The following is a 13,763-nucleotide window of genomic DNA, read 5'->3' on the forward strand; positions in this document are numbered from 1 at the left end:
AATAAAATTATAAATAGTAATTAACCTAAACCCTGATCATCATAACATATTAATTTTTTTTTTTTTTTTGCTACGCTTCATATAAAGTTTACCATTTTAGCCTCTATTAAGTGTCTTGTGAAAACTATTGCGAACATATTCATTACTGTTGGAATTGTCCCTATATAATATAAGTCCACTTTTACATACAGCTATTATAGCGACTTGGGTACTTAAGCTGAGGAACTTACTGTACTTACAGTTGGTACCTAAACGTATTTTATCCCTTTTATACGACAGTCACTTAATAGTGGAATTAAAAGGTAAAACGATAAACATATATTTTACTTTAAACACACGCGCCTAATACGTCACACCACACGATAACCATGTATATTTTTTACATAATCTTTACGATTCCAGAATGTTTATTGCCTTATCCACTATTTACTCGTATTTTTTAAATGCTAATACACGCTTAGACGCCTAGCGGTGTTAACCTTTTATTTTGTATTAAATATAATATTCAAGTTTTAATAAACTGTAGATGAAATAGTACAGATTAAGAACAGCACCCATCGGACCAGTAATGTAAACAAGCCTACACATACCATCTGTGCGATTTGCAAACGTAATGCCATTACTGCAGTTGATTACAATTTACAATTCCCCATCTTGGTATTTAAAGCACTGGGAGACTGTACTAAATACACTTGAACTTCGATGAACCTTATGTCTTTGCAATAAGGCTTATGATAGATCATTTAACGTGTGACCTATGGCAAGCTTTGCGTGCTAAGCAAAAAGGCACATATTGTCACATTGCATTAATACGGTGGGAGTAAATTATGTATATATATGCGTAAAATCGTTGCCATGAAAACTATCGTAGGTAAACACGGTTTTACACTCGCATAAAAGGATATTTGAGAAGTACATATGTATTTTATTACTATTTTGAATAGGCAGATCCTTTTAAAAAGTATATGCTGTTTCAATAATAATGTAGATTTTGTTTTGTATTGGTTGTCAAATATGCAATAATATAAAACTTTTTTAAAGTAAAAGAAAATAGTTATTAAAATTGTCCTTACTGTCACTTCCGTGGATGTCACCACCGTGTAATCAATCACAATTTCCTTAAAAAAACTTTATGTTAACATAAGTTTATGAGTATAGTCACATACATGGCTGTAAGATCCATGGAAGTGACTAAATACACAAAAAAAAATTGAGTCGTTGTTTCAATGCTTTGACGCATTATTGAGACTTAATCGATTTAAGTTATACATAAATAAATTGTGTGATGTAATGTATATAAGTAACGGCCATGGTAGTGAGATCAATGGAAGTGACCACAAACAAGTTTTTTTGTCAATAAATCATTTTTGTCACAAGCTTCTATCGTAGACTGTACTTTTATTTCCAATTCTGAAAAACCTAAACACAATGAGGTTGTTTTATCACAGAATTCCTATGGCCACCTCCGGATGCCATCATCAACTAGATGGTACCATAGTATTGCATTGTCCCTAGCTCAATCCAATAACGGGTAGAGGATCTTATTTAGCTTTTGAGATTTGATTATACATATACTTACATAGCATGCAAGATTTGTTAGAGATAACAGGACAGGTGAAACTAAATACGCTTGTAAATAAAATAAGTTTTTGGCAAAAATTACATTTTGTACTTTTCTTTCCACACGCAACTAATACTCATCGAGATCATTCTAACAACCCGAAACACAATTCGTTTGCGATATTTTATCACAAGAGTTCCCATAGCCACCTCCTGTCACCATCGTCAGATCAGCTCCATGTCATAATAATATTGCATTATCATCCGATTTACATATGTAATCAAAATTTCAGCGCAATCGGAAATCGGGCTGTGGGTCAAATGTAGCTTCCAATATTTGATCCACACTATCAGGACAAGTTAAATAAAAGTAAAAAAAAAAAACAACGGTTTGCACTCCGGGAGTGCCGGCAGAAGTGAAAACTTGAATATTAACTTGAATAATAATTTTTGATATTTTGAAATGGTTAGGGAATAATTTTGCACGAATTGCTTTAGTTATCAGTATAAAAGTACTATCATTTATGTGGTAAAATACAATATTAATTTATTGCACTATCGTACACAAACATGACAATCTATATTACATAAAAAATGTAACACTTCAGAACTATTACAATTATTTAACATTATTTCAACGACTCTACTCTACTGGCTTCAATGACATTGTAACAGTTTTTCGATCAGGTCACGTGTCCGTCTTACGAATTTTCAATCTGTCGAATCTGTCGGTCACACGTGACCTGTCGCGAGTTTGAAATTTTTTCCCCATCACAAAAATTGCACAGCGCCGCTAAAGAAGTTTTCACTTCAAAAATACCCAAAAGGGATTTCAGCGGTATAAATAAAATACTTACAGCTTGTTCGAGAGGCACCCAGCGTAGACAGGGCATTGTTCAAATGTTTGTACTCGTCTTGAGCCAAGCACAGCCTCTGCTTTTTCACATCGTACATCTCCTTCTTCGCCTGTTGACAAACAAAGACAGAAAGTTAATATCGCAAATCTTTCGATAATAGTTTACTCTCCTGATTCTTTTCGCATTCGCGGTGGGCGGTGCATCTCATTAATATTTATAATCAATTGATGTCAAATCAAGATCTGATTCTTAAGAGGAAAGAGGACGGCCGCTTCTCCATACAAACGTAGTCCCCATTTTCCTCTCCGGATATTGACATTATGGAAAATATTTTTTACTTAACTTGATGTATATTAACTATGCCCCTACTTTTTTCGATTATTGATTATTGTAAAAATTAGGAGCGAAAACAGAGTTCATACATTTTAAATACTCCTAACTCTTATAAGTAATGATTAAAAGTTCGAAAAAATCAAACATAGCATAGTTGTTGTTGATATACAACAAATTGTGTCAAAATATTTTCAATAATGTTAATATCCAGACAGGAAAATGAGGACTACGTTTGTAAGGAAAGGCGATTTCGCGCGGGTCCTCCACTTTCTTCCCAGAGGTCTATGCAGCTTTTGATGTCGAATAAAATAAGTAATTTGAATAAGCAAATAAAGACGAGGCTTTTAAATATGCAGTTTCCTCAACACGCACATTGCACATGGCCCATAGAAAGGTGTTATAAACTTTTATAGGGCTAGAAAAGCCCTTAAGTTTATAAGCTTCCATACATAAAATACAGTAATGACGACTTTATTGTCAGGCTATCCGCTTTTCGCCATATTACCTAGTAATTAATTAAAATTTTATAGGATGCTCAAATTTTGACCGATTGACACCAAATTCTCGCAACTTGCTCTATTTTTGTAAAAATATCGCACACTTATAAGGATCCCTACCATCGCAAACTTATTAGAGGGCCTTCCGCAAACACCGAAGTTCGCAAATTGCGGTCATCTTCCTCTTTTACTCCAATTAAGGTGTAATTAGAGTGACAAAGAAAGATGCCCACAATTTGCGAACTTCGGTCTCCGCGATAGGCCTTCAGAGGTTTAAAATAATCTAAATGTACCCTTAAATTACGCTCATTAAAACAATAGGTACTAAATTATCCTAAGATGCATACATAATTTGACTGACCATCCTTTGTACTAGTATTTTTTATATTAAGAAAATTAGCTTGAGTATTTGATCCCCGATAGGGTCATATTGCATTTTAAATACTCAGACCATAAAATGTCGTTTTAAGAACCGTAAAGTAAAGTTTAAAAACATCCCTGTAGAATATACAAAGTATCAAATACAATTTATTGATTAAATTCGTCGTAATGGTCCTTTTAACCGGATACCCGGGTAAATCTAAATTTAGCCTAAAACTTGAATTTAAATCTAAAAGTCAAGTTCAAAATTTTAAAAGTCCAAAAGCAAAATCAGCAGACGCTAACATCCATCCGTCAAGACCCCTCATTTGCATCCAAAAGAGCAAATCGAGGATTAATGTGTGTCAAGTCGAATCTTTACAATTATTAATTTTACGGTCAAAACTGACATTAACAAATTCACAGTTCTAAAGAAAACACAGAGTCATACGCTTCGCATCTCCTCACTAAATTCATCAGAACCCCACCAATTTTAACAAGTCATTAGAGTAAAATTCCTTTGCCATTTTTTTGTGACCGCTTTATTTACCAACGTTTTTTTGCACCCGCTGAAAGTCGTCGGTGATCGATATTAGAATTACCACCATCGTGTTTAGGGGGACGCAATGGTTTAAAGTGATGACGGCGACTGCATAAAAAACTTGGTCCGACTAACTACAGCGTTGGGTATAGTTATACCTACTGAGCAACGAGTTTTTGATTGGAATGCGTGTAAAAAAAGCAACTACATCATTTCATACGGGTACATCCTGCGGCCGATCGGGTATCGAAATGCTATCGAAAACATCTGATACCAATCGATGGCCGTATTTGTTTTATGAAAAATCGAGTGCTATAACCTTTTAAAGGCACTTAGTCATAAATAAATTTGACAATTTAAAATGTCAAAGAATAATATTTATATTCAAAATTTTAAATCCAATATAGGTAGGCATTTTGTGAAATAAATATTGTAATTGGATTATGGGTAATACTCATGAAAGATCGAAACCGTAGACAAACCTTCCGTTTAAGAAGATCTACTTTGGATTCCTATAACATTGGATATTTACAGTAAAGACCCTCAAGGATCCAGTGTGCCGGACAGCATGGTGCAGCCGGCTCCAAGTGTGGGGTGGACACTGCGGAAAAGTCCCATTCCTGCTCAGGACCTGCGTAGCCACATATCCTTGTCCTTCATAAAACGGCACTTCAGACATCGGCACTAATCTCACTTCCGCGGATCGGATCTGACGCACCGACAAAATGTTTTCATAGATCGCCTCATCCTCTAAATTCTGTCCTTCAGGGCAGAGGCGATAGCCAAACTCGCGACTGATCTCGTCTAGATTAGCGTACTCGGGACGCTTGCGGAGTTCCTCCAAGTTTTGGTACTGGGGTTCGTCGCGCACGCGTAAGCCGGCCGGCCGGGTGGACGTAGGATCGACGCGGACGCCGTATTCCGGCTCGCGGACCATCTTCGCCACTTGGTTGCCGAAGCAGCCTTTGCACCAGGCGCTGACCGTGGCCGCGCGCTCTCGGAAGGGTTCGAGCTCGGGAACAGGCGGCTGGGACCACATTTTGAGCGACCGCGACGGACACATCTTAACCCCCAAAAGGGCGCGCGTCGACTGACGCAGCGCGCAGCTCGGCGCGCAGTGGAATGCGCCCGCGCCGCCGAAAGAATGCGATCTCGGGCGCATTTCGGAGGTCGATCTCTCCGGGCCGAGCTCCCGCCTTCCCGAGCCGGCCATCTGTCGTAATAAGTTCGGAGAAGAGGTGTCGGGCTGGACGGACTGTAACGGACTCCCGGTGACCTCGCCCGTGTCCTCGCACGCGAACAACCACATTTGTATAAGCATCTATAAATTATTTTTGAGTACCTATATCAGGAAAGGTTTAACTATTCTACCTGAATTAGCGAGATGCCTACCGCTTGAACTTGTTTATTTTGATCAGCTATTACTATAAGGCCAAGCCATCGAGCGTTCTAGGTAATTCCATAAGAAGAATCAAACAATCGATCAAGGTAATCTTTAGACATAGGTAAAGAGTGAATACATATATGTAATATGGTATTGTATTTATATATATATATACAGGGCTAGTTAGCAAGAAATGCAGTACTCCAGGCAAAACCGCCGCGCAGAGGAATGCAAGAAGCGCAGCAGTCGCACATGCATGACGTTGTTACTCGTACGAGGATTTTCTCACATTTTCCTGCACAATCACCTAACAAGGGGCGTTCTGCAAAAGGCCTTAGTAATTGTCGTTTAATTTGAGGCAATAAATACCCTTGTACTACATAAATTAATAAAACAAAAACTACATCGACGACAAAAAATTAAAAGGGGAAGAATAAAAATACATAAAAGGTGCTTGTCAAACAGCTTATTAATTCTATTAAATTACACTTCAAATATAGAAACATCCGTCAAATCATATCCATTATTATCTTAGTTAGTCTTAAATTAGGCCAAAACCAAGATGTATGTGATTTGTAATAGAACCAGTTTTTTCATTGAATTAAAAGATTTATAATACAAAGTCTGCAAAGAAAACCGGCAAGTAGATAAGTCGCAAGACGGGATTGCAAATGCACGTAAAGGTATTCAGGAACAAAAATGCGCACAAATGCGCATCTACCTGCGCGAGAGCACCCTGCTGGGATAACCCCTACAAGAAAAAGGCCACAAGTCCTTACGAAACTCTTACAATGTTGTGTTTTCTGAGGCTGGAATACTCACTCAGCTTTGAAGTAGTCGAATGGCCTAAAAATATAGACAATAGGTACTAAGATTTGATCAAACTAGATAATGTACTTAACGGATAATAAAATGTTAAATTAAAAGACCTAAATCTTGAAATAAAGTCTATTCCTCTTTAGACAATCAACAACTTTTGAGCATTAAACCACTAGGAGATTTGAACTAAACGAGTAGACAGGAATATAAATTGAAATATTATCGGATATATCTTATGGAAACGATATTTATACCTATCCTATAACTGTACCCATTTTCCTTCCTCTCCGATGTACCTACCTATATCAATTATGTTAGGAATGTTAACCACAGAAACATATTAAATACTAATTGAATGTATTCTTAGCCGTGATGTGAAACGTCACATGTCAATAGAAACACACGTGAGGCCTATTTATATGCAACCAATCAAATGTATTGTGGTCTTTAGAAATAACAATAGAAAAGTCGGCAAAAGCGATGTCCAGATCACCAATTTTTTAAACTATTTTTAGTGTCATTTGGTGAAGTGGAACTGCTGATGAAGACCAGATCGGAACTCCTTATTTTGCGTTCCTAGACATGAAACATGTCATTGTAACATCGATTATTTTATAACAGTTCGACGTTGACATGATTTTTCAAAAAACAATTACTTATTACGTTTATACGGTTCTGAATTCTTTAGACCCTCAACAGAAATACTCTCAGAAGACAAACACATCAAAAAACCTTTTCTAGGCATATCTCAAGATCAAAGGCAAGCCTGGGCCACGTTCTTCTCACGAGTTACTAGAACGGTTGTCATTTTTTCTCCGGCCAACCAACCGCGTAATACTGCACATGCTCTTGGTTAGATTTTTTTCAGACAGGAATGAGACCGCACCGAAGATGCAACGAGAAGGTTATGGAGAATCGTAATGCTTTTATGCTAGTAAATAAGTAATGTCAAATGTATTTTATATCACTGAAAGCGACCTTCTGGAGAATGAACTTCTGGCGGAGCCTTTAACATTTGTAATGTTTTCTTATATGTAGAGCAGGCCAAATAAATATATTTGTTTAAGGAATTAAAATCGAATTCAATTAAATTTGAATAATACGGAAGTGTGTGCAAAATTTCGTCATTTCGTAAACCAAACGGATGCGTATTTTTTCAGCGTTTTTTGATCTATTCAAATTGCTGGGGCCCATTTATCGAACACTAATAATATTAGTCTAATACCGTTTGAGAAATGGGGTTCTGGGCTGCAATGAAAATCAGCATTGCGGAGTCCGGGCATGTATCCATTAATTTAACATGTAAATTGGAAGGCGTAGTTCTTTTAAACTTCAAATCAAAATTATCCGACCATCCACAATAACCAGAATACGCTTAAAATGCTCAGCACCCATGATCGAATTTTAATCCTCAAAATCCTTTAAATTGAGCATAAAAAGCAAATTTTTGACACCGCCGCTGCAAATCGCTAAGCATCGACACGTCCAAATCTCTTTATAATAAACCTGAACCTTTCCATAGGCAATTTGTGAACCTAGTTCTCATAATTTTAGATTGTTACCTGGAAGCAAGATGGCAAAAACTTGCATACCACGCGTCGGAATGTAGGCAAGGGGCCAAATTGCTTGCCTTCCGTACGTCAACTGTAGTTGGTAAAATTGCCTATTAAGATGGATATTTTGGTATGTGAAAGTAATGGTCTCGAGCGCTGAGGAACGGTAGAATTAACTGGGAGATATATTACAGTCGAAGTCTACTGGGAGTAGGTAAATATCAGGAGAAAACATGATTAAGCTATGATCAAACATGGCGGAATGTCTAAAAGTTTTAATAAGTTTAGTTCTTCCCGATGACGCAATGAAACCACATGAAGGAACCGCATTCAGTTTTGACTTTTTTCTTCGAGGAACGACAGCTGCAGGAAACTAAAGCTTCAGTTTAAAACATTTATAACTCAAAAAGGACTACCAAAAGCAATAAATGTGAGAGGCGATCCTCCCACTCCCGTAAAAAGCAAAATCAGAAATTCACTGGAAATGTTTTTTAATAATTATTTTCTCATTGTTGGTAACTTTGCCTGGGGGTTTCTACGGAGCATCTGCCTCCCTTGGACCGGTTTTGGTCCAACACTGCCTCACAACCATCCCGCTTACTCCCGTGGTCGTATCTCGATATAATCATCTCGCTTGCTCCTGCGGCTTTTCGAAACTAATTTTACGTCTCTCATCGATGCCTAATGCTTGGTAAAATCTGGTTTATACGACATTTAAATACCGATTCCACCATTTGTAGCACAGAATATAGAACAACCTCAAACAGCACGGCACGCTTAACCTATATTAACTGAACACAAAGTTGACTTCAGTTTTAGTTTGTAAACGAATGACGTCAATGGACCGAAAGCGGTTTTGAATCGAGTACGGTTCGGCTGCTAGAATTTCATGGACCAAAAATCGATTCCAAATTCAAAACAATCGCGCGTATTAAAAACAAAAGAAGGTCGCTGGTCGGTGCTAGATAATGTTCGTCCATAACCAAAATTCAACCTGCCCCGCGACTTTTTTTATTGCTCTCGACCGAGGCGGAGGCTTGGATGCGATTAAAATTCCTGACATGCCTCACGCCTCGACCCTTGGGCGTTGCGATCCATAGAGCGTACAATCGGACGTATCTTATTGTTGCATACCTTTTATTTATAATATTAAGTGCTTCGTGTTGAGTAACGGTTGTGAAGATCGGAACGGAAAGTACGGGGGTACGGTGGTGATAAATTGTTTAGTAAAAACTTGAGGCATATCGGTTTCTCTGCAGCATGCATTCAGGACTTCCAAGTATTTAATTCGTTGTATAACTGTGTACCGAGCATGACAGGACACCTATTTCCTGATATTATCATGGTTATAATAATAACACTAAAAATAAAAACTAGAATTTTAAACCAATAGCGAATAAAACCGGAGTTAGTACTACGTTTTTGATATTTATTTATCGCTAGGCTTACAGTTTCGACATACATTTGTAAATTATTTGATTTGAGGTACCTATCAAACTGCATTCACCAGGAGAGTGTGGTATAGAAAAACATCTTGAAATTACTGACTAATTCCAACAAGGCATATTTTCCTCAATGCATAGAAAGCGGTCGCTTTTGGAAAAACTGGTACCTCCATCATAAGATTTTTGATAGCCAAGCAAATTCTGTATTATAATTTATAATATACCTAAATGGGGTTGGTAACATGTGAAATGTTTTTACAGATGGCGCCAGCATAGGTTTTTACCTACGTTTTACCTGTCACTATAGTTTTGTTCTATGAGATTTGGATTAAAGGGAAGGCATCCAAGCCATAAAACTCAAAAAAAAACAAGATTACGACAATACTCGTAGGATTAACAGGTAATAACTATGCTAGCGCCATCTGTCAACAATTTCGACCGACCAGTCGGCCAACCCGCATTGAATTGTATGTCTTTGACTTTTCAATATTTTCAGCTGATAATCTGATAGTCTGTATCGTTTTCAAGCTATATTCTTTCAAAACAAAATTTTAAATTTGGAACAGCCGCCTCTAACCGGTCAAAAGGCGCTCGCGCACGCCACCGGCCCTTCCAATCTCCAGCAAGAAGCCCGGGCCACGAGCTGGCATTACCATATTACAGAAATGATTACCATTACAACATAATACGGCGACCCGGATAGCGCGAAAATTGCGTGGTAAATTAAAAACTTACCGGCATTTTTCCATTTTCAGTTTGGGGAATAAATACATATTTATATTTCAAAAATTACAAAAAGAATATGGTATGGGAAATTAAAAACAATTTGGACACAAAAAAATATTTTTAGAAAATTGTGATGTTTGTGAAAAAGGACCGTCAAAACGTAAGTAATACCGAAATAAAATGTAAGTAGCAAGCACAAGGAAAAATTCCGAATGAATAAGAATTATGTACGTAAAGTTTCGTACTCCTTAATTAAAATGTTCATCAAGTTTAAATAGGTACAAAAAACCTTTGAATTACCTAAATATTAAGTTATCATAGCTCGTTTCCGACAGCAATAAAGCAAAACATAAACTAGTCATGCGATATGAAAAGTAGTCTACTTAATATGAAATAAAAATTATCATAAAATGTTACAGGCATTCCTCTAAGACTATTTCTATGTAAGAAACAACCTACAAAGGAAACACAAGTATCAATATCGCATGTTCTTAGAAGATGTGTGACTACATAGCGCACCATCTGTGGAACCATGCGGATTCGAACCCCGGACCTCTTGCTCGCGGAGCAACGTGTGTTACCGCTGGGCCAACTGACGTTATCAGCGAGGAGCGAAAACTATGGCTATACTCGAAATACGTGATGGCTGTCAGCTTATAAAAGCTTTTACAACAATTTAGCTCTTATAGTTAGCGAAGTAAGATCGCTATTCGAACGATATTTTTGTTATTACCTCAAATAGTTTGAAGTATATAACGCGGACGGGTTATATTCCTAATTGAAGCCGAGCCGAATAAAGTCATATATGCACATACGCCCTTATAATTTTATGTAATATCACGTTCACTTATAGGTACAGTCAAGTGTAAAAATATGGGTGTACACATCTTACTCAAAAATATGTCCCATAGCATCTTATTCTAGTGAAATAAGAGCGTAGTACCATATTTATGAGACGATTCTTTCGATACATATTTTTGCACTTGACTGTACATATTATATATTATTATTATTATTTACCTGTACATGTAATATAACTTTATGATGACGTTTTTAATAGCTAACTCATAAGTGTAATGTGGATTAACAAAATAATACTGAAGCCATTTGAGTCGCTGACATTTTTAAGTGAAATAAAAGGCAAGATAATAGGAAATCTGATCCCACGTTTTTTTTTTCACCGCGTAACTCTAAAATACAACCAGGAAATCAGAACTATACGGTTTAAAAGGCGTAAATAAAAGGACCTCTACAATAAAAGGTGTAAATCAATTTACTCCCATACAGACTTGAAGGACATATAACCCATCCATCAAGCTAGGCCTTCACTTCTCTGACAAAGAATGCACCGAATATTATTCATAACATGTAAATAAAAACTCGTTTTGTATGTCTTTTATCGTACATCGTATAAAAACACGAAGACGTAAGTCGTTTTATTTCATACTAGATTGTATCGAAACCGAATTCTTTAAAATAAATTTGATTTCCATCTCAAAACGGTTACATAATAAATAAAGTATTCATCTAATATCCAAACTCCGAAGTCAGTCTAGCATTACACACGATTATCCTTCGAGTGAGAGGAGAAAACGTCGTAAAAAAGTTGTAAAAAAAATATGACAGAGCCTCGGCTGCACGAAACGAAGTTTGATGTATTCGTTTTTTACGCTCATATTCTTATTATTGGGCCCGAGCGCTCCCGGTGTTACGGCCGAGGAATGCGGTGTAGACGTACGAAAAGGCAGAACCGACCTTTTTTTAAATTGACATTATAATTCGGTTGAGACTTTGTAATTTATTTATCCTGCAAGTTTGTATATTTCAAGTAATAGTATTTATATACAGATATATCCAGAAGGTCAAATTAATGATTATGAAGCAAAATAATACATGCGTAAAGTTACAAAAAAGTAAAGACAGGGTATTAATTAAAACTAAACAAAGTTGTAACACATGTAACACACTTTTTTGCATTCAACAAAAAACTTTTAATATGAATCATATGTATCTGGATAAGATTAGAGCTACTTCATGTAGTGAAGTCATTAAGCTTCCGCGAGTTTTTACTGCTTCTTTTAATCAATAGATTACGACATCAGACGCCGCGAAAAACAATCGACATGGCTTCTTATTCCCTTTGCAACCAGTTTGCTATAGCTACCAGTTTGCTATATATTTTTGTTAAACAAAAACAAAACAAAAATATTGAATTATTCAAATCTTCGGTACTACATACCATTCATTATTTATAATTTAGTTTTTTGGAAATAAGATCGTATCTGACAAGATATCGTCAAATATGCTACCTACATTTAAATCAAGTTCACGGTTTCGTTACTGATATCAAAACGGCCCAATAAATATTTTCCTAGTAATCAACCTATCACTGTGGCACGCTGATTGCCTGTAAAGTGCCAATTACAACATAATTGCGTTTGAAAATACGAAATGACATCAATCATACATTCCTGAACTATACTCTTCAATCTCGATCAATTGGTCGTAAGTGCCATACATTCGACTAGTAACTTACAACAAATTGTTATTAAGATACATTTTAAACAATTTAAGACAAGAATTCAATAAATTGAATATGGAAACACGTGTTTTAAGGTATGCGGAAGTCATTACTGAGGCAATAAAATCATGTAAATATAACATTATGAATTGAGTTACTGATGTACCAGTCACGAATGTACTGAAGTTTTTCGAGTACATAATCATTTAGATGATTTGGAAAAAAAAGCTTTTAAATTTTATAAAATACCTGTATAACGTACAGAAAACGCAGTTTCTGAAACTGAACTCGGCAAGGATGCAAAGCGTCTACCTGCGACCTTCAATTATAAACATGTCTGGAATGCGGTGAAAAAAAGCACACACCCTTGTGAGCAAAATAAAAAAAAGTGAACCCACTGCTGGGAAATGTGGGTTCTTGGAATTCGCGTGCCATGCTGTTGATAGTAAAGAAAAAACCATACGTTTGTGTCTAGAGTGGGATTTGATCCGTCCATTGTCTGGCATATCCAATGATAATATATTACACTGTGCTAGCCGATTAAAAAAGGCGTATCTGAATTGAAGTTCGGTAACACATACGTCTTTCTTTACTGTCATTGCGTCAGGACTTGAAAGGAATTTAACACATCAATCGACAATAATGAGTTGCATTCCTGACGTCGTATCTCTATTACGGATTTTTTTGGAAGTATGTCATTCAAATATTCTTTTATAAACTGTATTATTGCAATAAATCTGTATTTAAAAAATATATAAAGTTCCTTTTTGGCTGTGACATACGCATTTTCTAATTTCTCAATGTAAAATACTGGTAGTAAACATAGTAATTTTATGGATATGCGTGTAATTATATTATCATAATAAAATTACAGTTGTATGCCCGTCTGTTAGAATTAATTATATAAAACTAACTTAGGTTAGGTTAGTTGTAGGTTAGCCTACACGCATAATATATTTATCTATGATCTTAAAGTTTGTCAGCTAGTGTGCTTCGTTTCAAATGTAAGTACTCCACTAATTTAAGGTAACAGTTCATCTAACATGCAGAATTAGTTTATTAATTTCATTAAAATTTTAAACATTTTTTATTGCGATGGGTAACTATTTTCGTAGTTTTCTTTCCTTTAAGCTATTTTTAAATAAACTTTCAATCGCCGTCTATCCA

The 13,763-nt window shown here is 36.2% G+C and overlaps 1 protein-coding gene across 4 annotated transcripts in view; it reads right to left on the reverse strand.

Annotated features, from left to right (window-relative positions):
* Nucleotides 1-13,763, reverse strand: part of LOC133525034 (protein kibra) — a 94,269-nt gene that overhangs the window by 13,461 nt on the left and 67,045 nt on the right. For 2 of the 4 annotated variants that reach the window (XM_061861232.1, XM_061861236.1), the window contains exons 1-2: nucleotides 4,681-5,472; nucleotides 2,418-2,526 (exon numbers count right to left, since the gene is read on the reverse strand). In XM_061861232.1, coding sequence (XP_061717216.1) covers nucleotides 2,418-2,526; nucleotides 4,681-5,469 — 898 coding nt within the window. In that variant the 5' untranslated portion in view covers nucleotides 5,470-5,472. Of the gene's footprint in view, nucleotides 1-2,417; nucleotides 2,527-4,680; nucleotides 5,473-13,763 lie in introns of those variants that run through there. The other 2 variants (XM_061861235.1, XM_061861233.1) reach the window with 1 other exon arrangement.

Source organism: Cydia pomonella, chromosome 14 (assembly GCF_033807575.1).
Source record: "Cydia pomonella isolate Wapato2018A chromosome 14, ilCydPomo1, whole genome shotgun sequence".
NCBI lineage: Eukaryota > Metazoa > Arthropoda > Insecta > Lepidoptera > Tortricidae > Cydia > Cydia pomonella.